Source organism: Candoia aspera, chromosome 1, assembly GCF_035149785.1.
Source record: "Candoia aspera isolate rCanAsp1 chromosome 1, rCanAsp1.hap2, whole genome shotgun sequence".
Classification (NCBI taxonomy): Eukaryota; Metazoa; Chordata; class Lepidosauria; order Squamata; family Boidae; genus Candoia; species Candoia aspera.
Genome location: NC_086153.1, coordinates 187,515,379 through 187,532,024, shown reverse-complemented (window position 1 = coordinate 187,532,024; position 16,646 = coordinate 187,515,379). Strand labels below are relative to the sequence as shown.

At 37.6% G+C, this 16,646-nt stretch overlaps 1 protein-coding gene across 1 annotated transcript in view; it reads right to left on the bottom strand.

Annotated features, from left to right (window-relative positions):
* CERKL (ceramide kinase like) overlaps positions 1–12,135 on the bottom strand; it is a 42,967-nt gene extending 30,832 nt beyond the window's left edge. Inside the window, exons 1-2 of the mRNA XM_063318108.1 lie at positions 11,767–12,135; positions 1,081–1,323 (exon numbers count right to left, since the gene is read on the bottom strand). Coding sequence (XP_063174178.1) covers positions 1,081–1,323; positions 11,767–12,046 — 523 coding nt within the window. The 5' untranslated portion in view covers positions 12,047–12,135. The remainder of the gene's footprint in view (positions 1–1,080; positions 1,324–11,766) is intronic.
* Between the last annotated feature and the right edge of the window lie 4,511 nt (positions 12,136–16,646).

The window sequence follows — 16,646 nt, the reverse complement described above, 5'->3', positions numbered from 1 at the left end:
GGGAGGAATAAGGATCTGATTGTATTAGTGGGGTCAGAAACACAGACAGGTAGACAGAGGCACAGTAAATCTTGAGAAGAAACCTAAGCCCCATCAGCTCTGAACACATCCACTGCCACAACTAATACTCTATTCATCACTGCATATGACCTTTAATGGAGTAAAAAGGTTGGTTTCCCCTGGTTTAGGAAAACAAGCCAGGAACGTAAGGCATGACCTGAAGATGATATAGTTTTACTGGATTCAGAAATAACAAGTAACTGCAATTAACTCAAATAGAAGGGAAGGCTTCTGATCTCCTGTTGAACAGATGGAAGAGAACATAGGAAAGAGCTGAGGTTAGACAAACTAGAGTTTAGTACTACATATGAACCAGATAAACAAAACGAATTAGATTTAGCTAAAACAAAACCCGCATAATTTCAAGTTACAAATGTGAAAATAGACATATACAAATGCAAATAACAACAACAATCATAATCATAACAATATCAACATTAATCAAATCAGCTATAGGAGATATGTGGCTAAGAGAATTATTGGAATCCTAAGTATTTTTACCTGAACATAAACTCATAAAGAGTCCCTTTTGGGAGATGGGAGGTGATAAATTTGATTAATAAATAAATAAATAAACTCTTCTATAGTCAGTAGAAATTATTGTTCGATAAAACGGTATAGGGACGCGGTGGCGCTGCGGGTTAAACCGCTGAGCTGCTGAGCTTGCCGATCGGAAGGTCAGCAGTTCGAATCCACGTGACGGGGTGAGCTCCCGTTGCTAGTCCCAGCTCCTGCCAACCTAGCAGTTCGAAAACATGCAAAAGTGAGTAGATTAATAGGTACTGCTTCAGCGGGCAGGTAACGGCATTCCATGTAGTCATGCTGGCCACATGAACACGGAAGTGTCTACGGACAAACGCCGGCTCTTCGGCTTTGAAACGGAGATGAGCACTGCCCCCTAGAGTCGGACACGACTGGACTTAATGTCAAGGGAAACCTTTACCTTTACCTAAAACGGTAAAACTGCTGCTCTATCTTTTATCGTAAAACTTTTTGGAAATGTGAAAATATAGTACTTACCCTTCAAAATTTCCTTCAATGATCTATACCATAAGTAACAATGGTCTTCACTCATGTTGCCTAGATTGATGGTGGCATCTTTAAGTTTATTGCCTTCTTTTTTTAGACACACAAAAACAGTGATTCCTAATAATATGCCTCCTTTTTCTTGCCTAGCAAAACGACGACGTTTCAATTTTATGGAAAATACATATTTCATTTCAATAGATTCTTCCTTATGCTGTAAACCACTACTGGAATCTCCTGCAGAAAAGGAAAATAATAAATACAGTTTAATCATGTACAGTTCTCAGTACATAAGTGTGAGAGAGTGTTATGTATTTGTACACACACACCCACACAACCAGACTGCTCATTGAAAGCACTAGATGGCTATATACTCTCACTGATGACACAAGCATGAGCTTACAAGAAGTAGTTACTGACAGACACTCCTGGTGAAATGATGTCCATCAAGTCATAAAGAACTGGAAGTAACTGTGAACAACAACAGAAACCTCATCGATTCAGGAATAGGCATCCAGGACACCTTAAACTGCTTCTGGTTCAAAGGTTTTACTTCTTAAGAGGGTTCAACCTCATTCAGAGGAGGAACAAAATGTTCCAAAGTTCTCTTGAACATTTGTTTTCCAAATCAATGAGTTTTGCACATTGCCAAGTTTTTAACAGATGCTAAATAAAAAGAATCTATAGAAATATGTTCCTAAGTAACCTGGTTTTCACAGATCTTAAGACTCATTAAGACTCATCTAGCAGCTGGTAGAGTGATATAGCCAATGGTCTACAGCCAAAATAATCATGGTAGGAAGGAAAGCATTTTTGAAAGATCTCCCGATTACATGAAATGTTTTAGAACCATTAAATATTTCTCATGTTTTGTATTGCTGTCACATCCAAAGAACCTAGTGATCTTGTTTGTCAGTATCAAAAAAGAGTAGAACACTGATAATGGTTAGTGTGTTACAAACACTTCCTGAAATTCCAGTTTTATCGGTCTTATGGAGACTACTACCTGGAATTGATAGTTCTGCAGCTTTTCTGTACACAAGGATATTGCAGTGTTAGCCACAGTTTCAATGGAATGGCTACACAATGTTATGTTAAACAGTTATAAAAAAATTTAATTAGAAGGAAATTGTGAAATTAACTTCATCTGAAACAATGGAATTTCACCATTAATTTCTCATTCAGTTAAAACAATTAAAACTTTTTAATTTTTAATTAAAACTGGCTTATAAAATTATACTGCAAACTTCTTTCCCCATTGAAGAATTATCCATTCATTAGTATCATACTGATTATTGCTAGCTGTTTCAAAACATTAACTCTCCTCTCATATTACCTAGAAGGATACAGGGTACCATCTGTTCTTACAGAGGATTTAAGTATACATTAGATATCATGCTATTTATTTGATTCACTCCCACTTCCCATTGTATTTTAAAAATCAATTTAATTACAAGAAATAAAGATAGTCTTTCCTGCTATGCTGTTTCATCACCATAAGAGCAGGGCATAGACCTTCATAACGTAGGTTACACTTGTTAGGTTTTCTTCTCTTTTTAACCACACTTAACATTAAGAAAAGTCTTAGCAAAAACAGTACTACATAGCTCTTAAAAATATTACTGTAAGCCAAGAGCTTGTCTACATCAATTTTGGCACATCTGCCTGATGTAGAGCATAAACAGGATTAGAGGTGGATTTATCTGCTTGACACTAATTGTACTCAGTTTCTGCACATGTCCACTTCTTCAAATACAATACAGAAAAATAAGGTTGGCTATGATATTAATTTCTGTCAGCATGTGTTAAGCACTTTAGTTAAGTATATCATATTCATAAGTAACTGAACTTCCCAAATGATTTCAAATTTATAATTTTCTTTAATAACCAAATTTATCTTTGACAGTTCCTCATATTGTACTTCTCTGAGACTTAGAAGGGGAAGGAGATATTTCTCATTCTCCTTCTTTTGCTTTTTTAAACTCGGGATGCAAATATTGGGTAGAAGGAAGGAAACCGGTCAGAAGACAACCATTTTAGGTGCGTATCATCTAAACCAAATTATTAACTTCAAGAACCATTTATACAAAAAGATAAATTTTCTTTCTTCATGGCTTAATATATGTTGGAGCTGCCAGTGGAGAAGCTTATCTCCAGCCAACATGGCACACAGGCATCTTCTTCTTCTTGGTTCCAAAAAGACTATACCAGGTGGTAAACCTTTACAAGTATGACCTCTGCCAGGCAACAGAAGAGTCAATGGAGCTACATGAAATCTCGTGAAATTATTAGGGGGGTTGTACTCCACGTTTTTTGAGACTATATATGTGGGGGGGGGATAGGGGACAAATATACTTTTGAACTTACATTCTCCAAGAACTATCTGTTCTTACAGAAGTGAACACAACATAAATAGAATCCATAATCCAATGCAGTTTCTTGGTTGGCACTGTCCTGTTTCTAGTAGATTGCTCAAACAAATGGGCATTCAATTGGGCAAGCAATTGAAAACGATGCCTTCCACAATATTGGGCTGTATATTTGGATACATGAAAAAATTTCAGCAACCTACAGAAACTTATTTATAAGTCAATTAATAGCTGTTATTTTTAATAAGACACAAATCATAGTTACAGAAAAATGAATTTTCTCCCTTGAGAAAAATTTGACTTGACTAGAAAAAATTAAAACCAGATTTTCTATAAAAATGGATTCTGCAACTAGATACATATATAAATATATGACTTTAATTGGTAGGATTGAGGATTGTATGGTTCATAAAAGGTTATGCCTTAGCAAAACTATAAGGGATTGTATTTTTTTCAATATTTTTGCTCCTATTCCAAAAGAGTAATATGAAGGCAAGTTTCATGTAAAGACTGGTTTTCAGGAACTAATCTGGCTCTTTCAAAAAGGGTCTTGAACAAAAGAACCAATTCTCCTGCATTTACGTTACACACATTAAACAATAACCATGTATTACGGCTACTTTTAACCATGTCAGTTACTAGCTGATAGAGACACGAACAAGTTCAACATCTTCCATTCTTCTTCTCATGACCTGATGATCACATCTGCCAGAACTGAAAGTGAATGTGAATAACTTTATTGATTAGACAAACGACCATATCAGAAAGTTGGGCATCAGCCACTATAAGATATAAAATATAAAACTGCTTCTCGGCCTTTTGGCTAAGATCAAGTGTAGTGTGAGCTGAAAGTGTTAAACAGGGCAAAGTATGAGCCTCTTGGATTTTGTATTTAAATTTCCTTGCACCCTAAATCTGTATTCCTAAGGATGTAGGTAAAACAGAATCAGGACTGATCTATTCAAAGTCATAGGGATACACATTTCAGAATTATGTCTGTATTCCTATATTGCTTTAAACCCTATAAAATTTAGCCTTTCTGCTACTTTATAGAAAAAATCTTATAATACTGTACAGTTTTTAGATTCATCCATTTATTCACTTGCAGTTCTTAGTTGTCAGATTGCTATTTCACACATATCTTATTAAAAATGCATTTTAGGTTAGTAACACCTAGTATTATAGGTAAAACATTAATTATGGAATTAATTTTGTATTGTTTATTTTATGCTTTATGCTGTTTAAAGATTTAAATAAAGCGACTTGGACAATTTTTTTAAATATCTGAAACCTGTAAATTCATACATACATAGAAATCAAATGCATCAAATAATCATGTCAAACATTTTCTAAAGAAATCTGGTAATAATATCCATCTAAAGCAAATCTCCCTGACATTCAGAGCAAGAAAATGCAGTGCTAATATCGTTCAGAATCCCAGAGTAATTTCTTCTATAGAGAAGAATGAATGTTTCCTCTCAAATAATCTTCCATATAAGGTATATAGAAACAACTGTTACGGGTGGAACTAGCGCAGAATCTAATGATCAATGCTTCAAAAGATTCAAACTATGCAGCATTAAAAGTTAACTAAGATACTTATTCACTGATGGTTCACTTAGTACCTCCTTAATTCTCTGACAGAAATGGTAAAAGAAAGTGAATGGCACCATTTCTATCCTAGAATGTGAGCTGCTTTACATACGTTTAGAGAATGCAGTAAAGTACTGTGTCTTATTCATAATATCTGCCTCTAAAGAAATGCACACACACCAGGAACTGAACATTCAAAATCCTACAGGTAGCCCTTGTTTAGTGACTGCATTGTTTAGCTGCCGTTTGCAGTTATAATGGTGACGAAAAAGTAACTTTACAACCAATCCTTGCATTTAAGACCTCCGCAGGTCTGCAAAGCAAAGGAAAGCTGATGTACAATCTTAAGCACAGTCGTGGTTTCACTTAGTGACTGCTTTGCTTATCAAATGATTTGCTGGTCTCTAAACAAGGACTACCTGTACTTGTCAAAGCAAGGCAAAAAATATTTCATATGTTGCCCACTAGCAGTCCAGGTCCCTTGCACAATCTTGCTCTCACTATGAGCCAGGTAGAAAGTCCAACCAACTATTCCAAACACCAAGGTATGCTCCCTCCAGAGAGGAAGCTCAGGCATATTTCTATTGCTGACTGATGTGGCAAAAGAGATTTGGTTTAGTAAATACAGCACGTTGGGAGATCATGAAGTAGACAGTTGATACTAAACAATCAGCATAGCTATTGTATATTTATGACTGCAGACCAGCTTACTCAGCTCCTCCTTTTCTTCTATCACCTCATAGCTTCTTATTAAGCAGGACTTCCCTGTCCTTTCTGTTGTTAACTTCTAACAAGGACATGGCTTCATTTTGCCATAACAGCAGTTCTCCATCTGTGTATGAACATTAGGATCAATCCCATAATCATTAACACAACCACTTCAGAAAACTAGAAAAAATATATAAATTTGTTATAACCCATCATTCCTTGTCCAGTTATTTATTTTCATATTTTACATAAAACTGTTTTTCAAAAATGTCAGCATAACCACAATATATCCCAGTCAATAAGTAACAAAAATGTATTCCTGGAATCAGTAATTATGACATTACTTCATCAGTTATTTCACCAACAATCGCTGTTTCCATGATACACACTATGAGATAGAATTTAACATCTGTTGTTTCAGAGATTAAAAGGTCTGCAAAGCAACCTTTTAGTCCCCCGATGGGAAGAGATGGGCGGGGACAAATTAAATAAATTAAATAAATAAACCTAAGCATACTTTCTTTTACATCACAGATGCTATCACCAGTTACTGAACATAGCAAACTAATTTTAAATCCACCATTTAAAAAGTGCATTATCAATTTCCATTTTAAAATTCTTAAAATAATATGTTGTTATAACTACACATGTATTTGTAAGCATGGCAGTATCTTTTAAAATCAGGGTTTTTCCTTTTTTAAAAAAATAACCAAAATAAGGTAGCATGTTTACATGTATTACTGACATTATATAAAGGCATGAATTAAATTTTGAAACTCATTGGGATTCAAAAATAAGAAATCATACTTGCACACTGCATAATCATGGTAAGTTTCCACAAATTTAGATTTTCTCAAAATCTCCACCCTCAGAATATCAAATACTAGCTATTGTACAAAAACTATCAAGGCCTCAGTGCTAGTGGTAAATGTTTGCACTGAAGTATCATCTTAATACAGAATAATTTTTCTGATTATAGCACTAGAGTCTGATCCAATTAGTACTGATATCTCCTACTTTTTATAGCTACTTTTTGAAATATTTTATTATAGCTTGAGGAATTTTAGGAACATTTATAAATCTGAAAAGTTTTATCTTACAAATAGAAGAAAGTTAAGTATAATATTCTCTTTCCATCGGAGCTGTGTACACTCCAGAAATTAGTTAAAAGAAATACTTCAGACCACTTCTCTTGGTTCATTAAAGCAGCCCAACATCAGATTTCCATGCAAGCTTGAAAAAATTGATACTGCTTTAAGAGTTCCATTAATTTTAATGGATCAGCTTCTTAAAGCAGCTGCATCTTTTAGGCTTACACAAAAGCCCTTCAAACTGTGAACTATTTTAATGAATAGCAGGGAGGTGCTATGCTCATGCAAGATCTGAAGAGCTTCTTTCTAATTGTTTCTGAAGTGTGCACAGTCCTAATTTCTGATCCTTTAAATCATTTTCAATTAAAAAAAAATCCTGAATGTTTAAATATTAAACATGCACATATTACCTTCTTTAGGGTTAGTAAAATTTACCTCATTAAAAAAATCTTAAGGGAAATTCCTGAACTAAATTCCATTTAAAGAAGAGAAATTCCCCATTTTCTCTGTGGCCTCTGCAAAACAAAGATGTTTCCAGATATCAGAACTCCTTGGAATGGGGTGGTATATGGCACAGGGAGATGGAAATGGAAAGAATTGACAGTGGAAATATTTAGGCTGATATGTTTAAACATGTATGTATTATGTCTACACTTTAAATTAGTTTAATAGAAAGTGAGGATACAATTATAGGACTAGGTGCAAACAATAATATATATTTAATAACAACATACTATTGTAATTTTAATGTCAGTATAGGGTTGTTGGTTTTTGTTTTGGGGGGGAGACTTTTTTTTAGATGGTGAAAAAAATGACATTGATAGAACATGTAGAGAGAAGAAAGTAAGAAAGCAGATCTCAGTGAACTTTTTTTTTTTGGGGGGGGGGCTTCACCGAATCTTAAAAGGTTGTCTTTCTGCTTTTCTTTTTTGTCAGATCATATATCTATTGTAGTTGCAATTGGGAAGTGTCGAGTCGAATCCGAGCTAGAGAATTTAGAGTACGATTAGGATTCTGTAACCTAGTTTATATAAACAGAAGATTTTGAAGCAATATGTTAAGTATGTTTTTAAAGGAAAAGAAATGCCTTTTATTTTACAGAAGAAAGAAGTTATCAGTCGGAATGATCAATCGCACTTAAAAACATGTGTGATTTGTCTTTTTCAGGTCAGTTTGAATCAGTTTATGACATTAATACTTCATAAATACAAGAGATCTGTGATTCTTACCATGCTTTTAATTAAAATAATTTTTATAATAATTTTATATAATAATAAAATAATTTAATTGTTTTAGAACACCAAGTTTATGCTACAGTTGGTGTTTTCTTTTTCTCAACTGCCAGTTTTATGTATAGGTAGTTTATTGAGGAAAATAGTTTCTGTATTTGGCTTGTGTCATGAGCACTGATGGTGAGCAGGAGGGGGCCCCTATCCAGGGGGGGAAACGCATGCGTAGTAGTGAGCAGTCATTCAAAGAGACACAGAACAGACCCGCCTTGACTTCTGGGGTTTATCTGTATGGGTTTCCTCACGCTTCTTCAGTTTGTTAGGATTTTCTGTCTAATGTAGCAGTAATAAACACTAGAGACCTACTCCTTGTCTCGGCATGGTTCCTGCTTGTCAGGACAGCTTGCTCTTCTTGGACTTAGTTCTATCTGATCTACTATCTAGATTCCAATTTTTTCAGAATGTGGATGGGAACATAAATACCTGGTTCTCAGCATTCTCAGGATCAAGAAATCTGCCTGGAAGAATGTAATTAAACAAGTATGAAATTAAATGTATAATTTTAATTCTACGTGGTAAAACAAAGTATTTTAAATACCCATGGCTGTTTTATAAGTGATTTAAATAGTTCACAGAATTCAATAATCTACTGGTAGCTGATTAGGGACAAATATATTCATCCCCCCCCCAAAAAAGAAACTCATACAAGAAGCATATAATACTAAACACTTTGCAGATCTGTAGCTATAATTAACCAAAAGGTCAAATTCTAAAAGGAAGCAGCAGATACCACCACAAAAGTAACAGATGTTCTTTGAGTTCATCTGGACAAAACATAAGCATATGTGAAAGAAATCCAATACTATCATAAAATCAGCTGGGGTCTAATATAATAGCAGACCCTTATGGTAGAGGGGTAATATACGCATCAAACACAGAATGTAACACATTTGTTTCAACAGAACATGCTCATAAGAACACAGAAACAACTAAAAAGACTAGCAGAGTTTGTTCATGGAAAGCTAATACATAAAAAGTACAGCACATTTTAAATTATGTAAGCTATGTTTCACAGAATTCACATTTTTTCTGCAAATACTACACTGATTAAAGTTGCAATATTAATAAAAATAAAACATAAATTAATTCACCTCAGATTTGCTATGCTGAACAAGTCAACAAGCAAAGATAACTGTCATTTTACTCCTATTTTAATTTTCCTGATATATACAAAAAGGTTTTTTTAACATTGCAGTATTTTGGACAGGCCACTGCTACATGTAAAATATGGACCAACAACTACAAAGCAACAATGACTAGGGACATATTTTAAATACCTTAACATTCCAGTGTATCCTTAATGTGAAAAACAACCTTATTTCCATAAAAATAAATTTTCTGCTATTATTTTTAAAATTTGAATGTACAAGTTGCACTTTATATTTTGATAACATTTTGTTCTTTATCAAAAATGGAGGGAAAAACCCATGTCATGCATATGGAAGTCCACTCATGTGACAGGAATTCTAATAGAACCTTGATAACCCAAGATTGTGGACTGCATGGAGACTTCCATGTGTAATTCCCTCATACAGAGCCCCATTCTTTTACTATAATAGGGCACACAGACACTCCATTGTTAGGGATGGAGCTAGTGGTTTGTTTTGAGTTCACTAACTCCCTAAACTTCTGACTTTGGCTTAGGGCATCATGTGGCATGTCTCAATGGGCTTTCCTCTAGTACTCTATCATCCCTGCAGAGTAACTTGGCACTTTCCCATAATGATCACACTGTTACTTGTCTCAGTTTTATAAAGGCATATTCTGGGAATTAGCCAGGTTACCAAATCACTGATTTTTTTTATCCCCTTAGGAACCAGGCTACTAAGAAAATAGCCACAAACTCTGTGTCCTAACAGTCAGGAATCACGCTGAGACGAGGAATAGGTCTCTAGTGTTTATTACTGCTACATAAGACAGAAAATCCTAACAAATGGAAGAAGCGTGGGAAAACCCAGACAGATAAACCCCAAAAGTTAAGGCGGGTCTGATCTGTGTCTCTTCGAATGGCTGCTTAATTCCTCAGTACTACACATGCGTTTTCCCCCCTGGACAGAGGCCCCCTCCTGCTCGCTATCAGTACTCGTGACACTCTGGTCCAAACTGAAGAAGGGTGTCATGATGTCTTTTTTTCCCCTTCCTTCGTTTCAAAAGGAATTTTACTGTACTGGTTTAAACTATTTTGTTGTTCATTCATTCAGTCGCTTCCGAGTCTTTGTGACTTCATGGACCAGCCCACGCCAGAGCTTCCTGTCAGTCGTAGCCACCCAAAGCTCCCCCAAGGTTGAGTGCATCACGTCTAGAATATCATCCATGCATCTTGCCCTTGGTTGGCCCCTCTTCCTTTTGCCTTCCACTCTCCCTAGCATCAGCATCTTCTCTAGGGTGTCCTGTCTTCTCATTATGTGTCCAAACTACTTCTGTTTTGCCTTTAATATCATTCCCCCAAGTGAACGGTTCTATTCACCTCCCAGCATCCATTGGGAATTGGTTTGGGCTAGAAACGCTGTAAAATAAACAAAACAAACCCTGTGGAAAAGCTCCAAATCATTGGAGGTGATGAGGGATTGCATTCTCCTACACAGGGAGAAAACATTACACTTCATGATCATCCCCAACCACACCCTGATAGGCATTAGGCAAGATTCTAACTAGAAGGGGCTTGGAATAGTATGATTTGCATAAACCCTGCACTTATTCCCCCTCCAGAAAAACTGAGTTTTTTCTTTCAATCACTAGTCTGCCATTCTTACTACTTTTTTTTTTAAGGTTTGGGCAGGGCTAAGGTAAAGAAAAAGCAGCTCGATTAGAAAAATGAAAAGAGAAATGTCAGCCCTTTTTTGCAGCTAGAGTAAAATAAACTTTCCTTTGTTGGTTAGGAGTTGCATTTTAGGAACGACTGTGAGGCATAATTGGGTAAACTAATTCAACTCAGCCCAAGATTCTTTCAAAATGGCACTTTCTAGCCTTACCACGGAAAGGCACACCTAACTTTAACCTGTCTTCATAGATTTTTTTTTCCTTTTTTCAGTGACGAAAAAAAAGACAAAAGAGGTTGTAACTTAAATATACAGTAAAGATGCCTGCATTTCCCCTAAACTTCAGCATTGGAAGCAGAGCGATCATTAGATAAAAGCGCAGTTTGAAAGCGCGCGTCCACACACACGCCCCTTCGCAAACAGAAAAGCGCGGACGAGGAAAAAACCAAGATTCTCGCTCCTTACGAGTTCCACCTGCTACCCAGTGTAACATTCCGATCTAGGTAGCCCGTCACTGGGTACACGTGATCTTTAAAGTTAACAAAACTTTCCTTCCGCTTTGCTGCTACTATCACCGCCCACGTCACACCTCCACTGGCCTCCCCATTTGCAGGGTAACGCGTGGTGAGTTGCTGGAGAAAAACTAAGACGGAACAAGGCGTAATTCTGAGGTGGGGGAGGGGAGCGTAAATTTCATTAAAATCACCGGCCGGCAGATACGGCTGCAGCTCTTAGTCCATATGCGGCCAAATCCATTCGCCAGAGTTGAAGTTTGTCCCATGTGTGGAAGAAACGGGAGGAAGGGGGAGAAGAGGTAGGGGACATCACACTTTCTCTCGCTAGCACGCCAACACAGAGACGCAGCCCTCACCTACGGGGCTCTCTGGCTTGATCGGACTCCAGCTGAGCTTCTGGGCGCTGAGCACCACGTCGCAGCTCTTCTTCTCGATCTCGAAAATTCCCCTGAGGAGCGGGTGGTCTTCTTCGTCCCCCATGGCCGCCGCGTCGCTCACTTGGGTGCTTCCCCTTAGGGGGGGCTCCCCATTTTCTTCTTCGCTAGAGTAGCCGGGGTTCACGTGCCCAGCGCCTCCTTTCACTCCCACAGGGACCTCTGGGGAGCACTTCCATGCTATTCTCCTGGGCCTGTGCATTTGGAGCACCTCACCCGCCCCCTTCGAACAAAGGAGAAAGGCAGAATAGCCCCGGCAGAGTTACGCGGCCGCTACCAAGGAAGCGAACAGCTCTCCTCCTCCTCTCAGAGGGGGATGGGAGCCGAATTAAGAGGCCTAACGCGCGTTCTTCGGCTGAGTGCCTGATTAGGCGCGTGACCGCCGCCCGAGCCTCGCCGGGGTGGAAAGAAAGCTTGCAAAAAGGGAAAAGGGGCTGGGCGCAAGATTCGGAATGGCAGCGATTGTTCTACTCACACACACACCCCTGATTGATTTCTGGGGGCCGGAGGAGGGAACGAAACCAAATTTCAGCAAAACGAGGAATAAAAGCTCGTGTCGTGGCAATGTCGTCACCCGTGAAAAGAGGGACAAAAGCCGAACTCGCTCTTCTCAGGCTGCCAACGAAAGCTCGTTGTCCTCGGAAGAAGCAGTGCTGAGTCTTCTTTCTGAGTAAATGTCAAAAGCTGGCTTCTGGTAGGGGTTGTAAGGCGATTGAGCCCATGATGGGATACAGGTATCTGCATACCTGTAAACACCGTTGCTTCAGATTTCATCTCTAGTCCTCTGTTAATGACAGTAATTGGGACAAATTTATGTCGCTAAGTGATGCATTTGTAAAGCACAATGTCACATGAGTGTGCCACTTAGCAATGCATTTCAAGCACTTCCAGTTGCTATCATTAAGTAAATCCTGCACTATTGTTAAGTGTGACAACCCGTCGCCGTTTGTGACCACCTGCTGGCTTCCCGGTTGACTTTGCTTGTCGGAAGCTGGCTGGGAAGGTCACAAATGGTGATCGCACGACCACAGGATGCCGTGATGTAACTGCGAGCCAATCACTAGTGCCTGGATTGTGACCACGGAGATACTGCAACAGCTGGTACTTTGAGGACTGGTCGTGAGTACTCCTTCAGAACCATTGTAAGTTCGAATTCATTAAGTTCATGAATTCATTACTTAATTCATCGTCATTAAGCGAGGACCACCTGTACTGTACTCAATTCAGTCAGGTTGTTTGCTCTTTGGGTTAAACTAAGTGGCGATGCTTGGTTATTCTGGAGTTTTGTTAATGCTTAAAATGAGCCGCCGCCTCCTATCACCATATGAAATGGCAGGTAGAGCACCATGTGCATTCCCATGTATGGACATACCTGTGCATATCAATAAAATACATTGTGTGCACAGGATAGGCAGTATTTCACAGTCTTTTCACTTCTGGTTATCTGGGGAAAGTATCTGAAAATGTAAACATGTATACTTAAGAATAAGCCCCACCATTTAATGCTATACTAAAAAGTAATTCTTGGGTAGATAAATAATATTATCAATACTGGATTTGTCCAGTCACCAAGCACATTTTTCCATTAGCTACTTCATGTTTCTGTACCAGACAGTGGAAAGTAATGTTCTGTGAAAGACAAACCAGAAGAATTGTCCTCAGTACACTGTAATCACAAATCATTAGGAAATGGAACTTAGCTTTGCGCAATTCATATACATTTTAAGCATATGAAAAGTAAGAAAGTAACATTCTTATTCTTAAAATATTCCTCCATATTTTCTATTGGGGATGGAGAGATACTTCCGCTTAAATTACAGAAGTAATTCTTTCTTAATCCTGTGATGGTGTACACGGGCACCGATTTGCCCTGAGTATCTTTTTTAGTGCTGATAGGGGTACTGTTAAAACTGACTTGAATTTTTGTAAATACTTTTTTCACTTTAGAAAAAAAGAAAGTGGCATGCTACAAAGCAAGGTGCTAATTTTGGGTACCATCATTATGAATAACATGGTCTCTTAATCCCAATGGGGCCTAGAGGCATTCTCAGAAAACAGTATTTTGTTTATTTATTTTGTAAATAGCCATGGACCATAGGAGAGGGGAAGGGGAAAGCAGTAAGATTTACATTAAAAGAAGCAAAAACATAGAAGCAGCAGCCTATAGAGCACAACAAAGGCCCACATAATGAATAAGTCAAACTTGGCAAGGAGCAAAGTGTTATGAAAGCTATTAGAATTCTATACTGTACACGGATTGGTGAGATCGCCAGACCAGGTGTGATATAAGGAGCAGTCTAACAGGAGTTGCCACAGACTTGACCTTGATATCTGAACATACACAAAGATGATCCTATAAAAGGAATATTGTAATACTATATGTTCCTATAGTGACTGCAGGGCATGACATCACACTAATTTGCCATTCTACGTGGGACTGTCTATCTAATTGAACATCAAGGCCCAAAATTCTCCACTTAAGCTCTACCAGAGCTTTATCTGGACTCATAGAGCATATGATCAGGGCAGGATAGCCCACAATAAGAGAAATCCAAGTCTGTTTCTTTTTCATGGATGAGATGTAACTGTCCATGAGTCTAGGCTGGGCCAAGAACAAACCCCAGAATGTTTGTTTTATCCTAATTAGTCTACCTTGTACAGGTATCACACTTGTACATACCTTGCACAGTACTACACAGTGACTTCGACTAGCTCATAAACAAAAGCTCACAGAACTGCACAACAGACTTCTTCCCATTTCTGTATCTCTGGATCCAACTCACAATTAACAATAAATGTATACATGACTTAAGACCACTAATAATTATTTATTTAGAATATTTATAAATTGCTCATTAGTTTATTTGAAAATTCTTTTCCTACTAGATACTGTCCAAAATGGCTCAAACATCAGAAGAACAGCAATAAACTGAATACTTGAAAAGGAACAATTGTAAGTAGAATTAATATCAGTAAGTTAATATTCTAAATGTATTTATCAAACAATATTTAACAATATAAATAACTGACCTAATACCTTAGCTCAAAACCAAAAGGAAAATAAAGCCTAAAACAGAAATAATTACATACAAAGCTAAACAGAACTCCATTTCACAGAGGCAACAGGGGATTCCTGACAATTAATCTAGAAATATTGGTTGGCAGCCAGCCATCTTCATCGTCCTCACCTGGAGCTCCTCTCTCAATCCTTTTTCCATCTCTCACCTGGGGAGGTAGAGATTGTCAATCTTCCTTCTAGCCCCGTGTATGCTTACAGTTGTGACATTCCTCAGTCTCTCTCCATCAAACTGTCTAGCTTTATGTTCAGCCAGGGGGCTTTAGAAGCTCCAAGGTGGGGATAAGGGAGGTAGAAATTCTTAGTCCTTTGTTAGTCTCTCTCCACAGGTTGTGCTGAACAGTGAAACCAGTGTTCTGGCCTGTTGTGGAATAGTTCTGTGCCCAATGGGTAGAGTAGGCCAACAGGCAAAGAGAAAATTTGTTCAGCAATGATCATTGGATCACATACCAGCATTAGAATGGTTACAGTATTTACAAACATATATCGCATGTGTCCATTTCTTACCGGTTTATTGTATGCTTTTGCCTTATATGGCTATATTTTTGCACATACAAAGGCACTTTGTTCCTTCCCTGTATGATCTTTTAACATGTTCACTGGTCATGTTTCCATCCTAGAATATCCTGACACAAGTACTAATTTATTTCCTTGCTTCCCTTGTATGTGGCTTGTCTGTTTAGAGATAATAGAGAAGGGCCTTTATTTGTCCTTACAGCATTCTCTCCATTCTCCTCCCTTTCCCTATTGGCAGTATCTCTGGAAGTAGAAGGTGGTATTCATGGGAGAGTTTGTGAGCCTGACTGAATAAGTGGAAGAACAGATCATTTTAAATGACAGTCTACAATCTGACACTTGGTGTGCCAAGGTCTATAAGTAATTCCTATAATTGAATTCTTTACCAAATACTGAAATATTGGCACTCTTGCCTGATTCTTCTGGTTTAAAACATTCAAGTTATCAATACAGAGATTGTTAAATATATTTTGTTAAGATGTCAGTCAATATCTAACTTGTGAAAGCTATTACATTTTTTCAAGGTACAACAACTTCGCATATTAAAATGATAAGGAGAAACGTATTCCTTTCTCTTTTTTTTCTCATAGGGATTAATAATGACATTTACACACACAGTAGGGGAAACTGTGTTTCATAAAGGTCAGTGAGAAATTTGCCGCTGTCATTAATAGCCTACTGCATTCACCTAGTATCAATATTTTTTAAAAGCCACATTGAACTAGCAGTTTTCTATCTATAAGTAATATCATTAAGAATAGGTAAGCACATGTAAAAAGAACTCTACTTAAACATTGAATTTGAGTTTCATAAATTACAGTATATTGTTGTCTCACACTTTGGAGCTTGGATGTAAGAAAACTAATATTTTTTTCTCCCTTTTATGTATATGTTGTGCGTTGTTCTGCATGTTGATCCAATGCTTTTAATTTATTCCCCACAGCCTAGCATGATTGCCCTATTCATGTTAATGGCTGTAACCACTCACTTCACAGCCACTTAAATCCTGAAATCCTCTGGCAATTAGCCAAGCCTGGGAGCAAGCTGATCAAAGAAAATTCCATGGTGCTCAGCATGGATCAACTGTTCTGGGATCTTCCACTGTTAAGATATGATCACCAAGCCAGACACTAGCAACTGTCTATATCAGCTAAACTTCAACCCCTTTTTACCTTATCTCTCTTTAACATTACTCTTAGTATGCATTAAT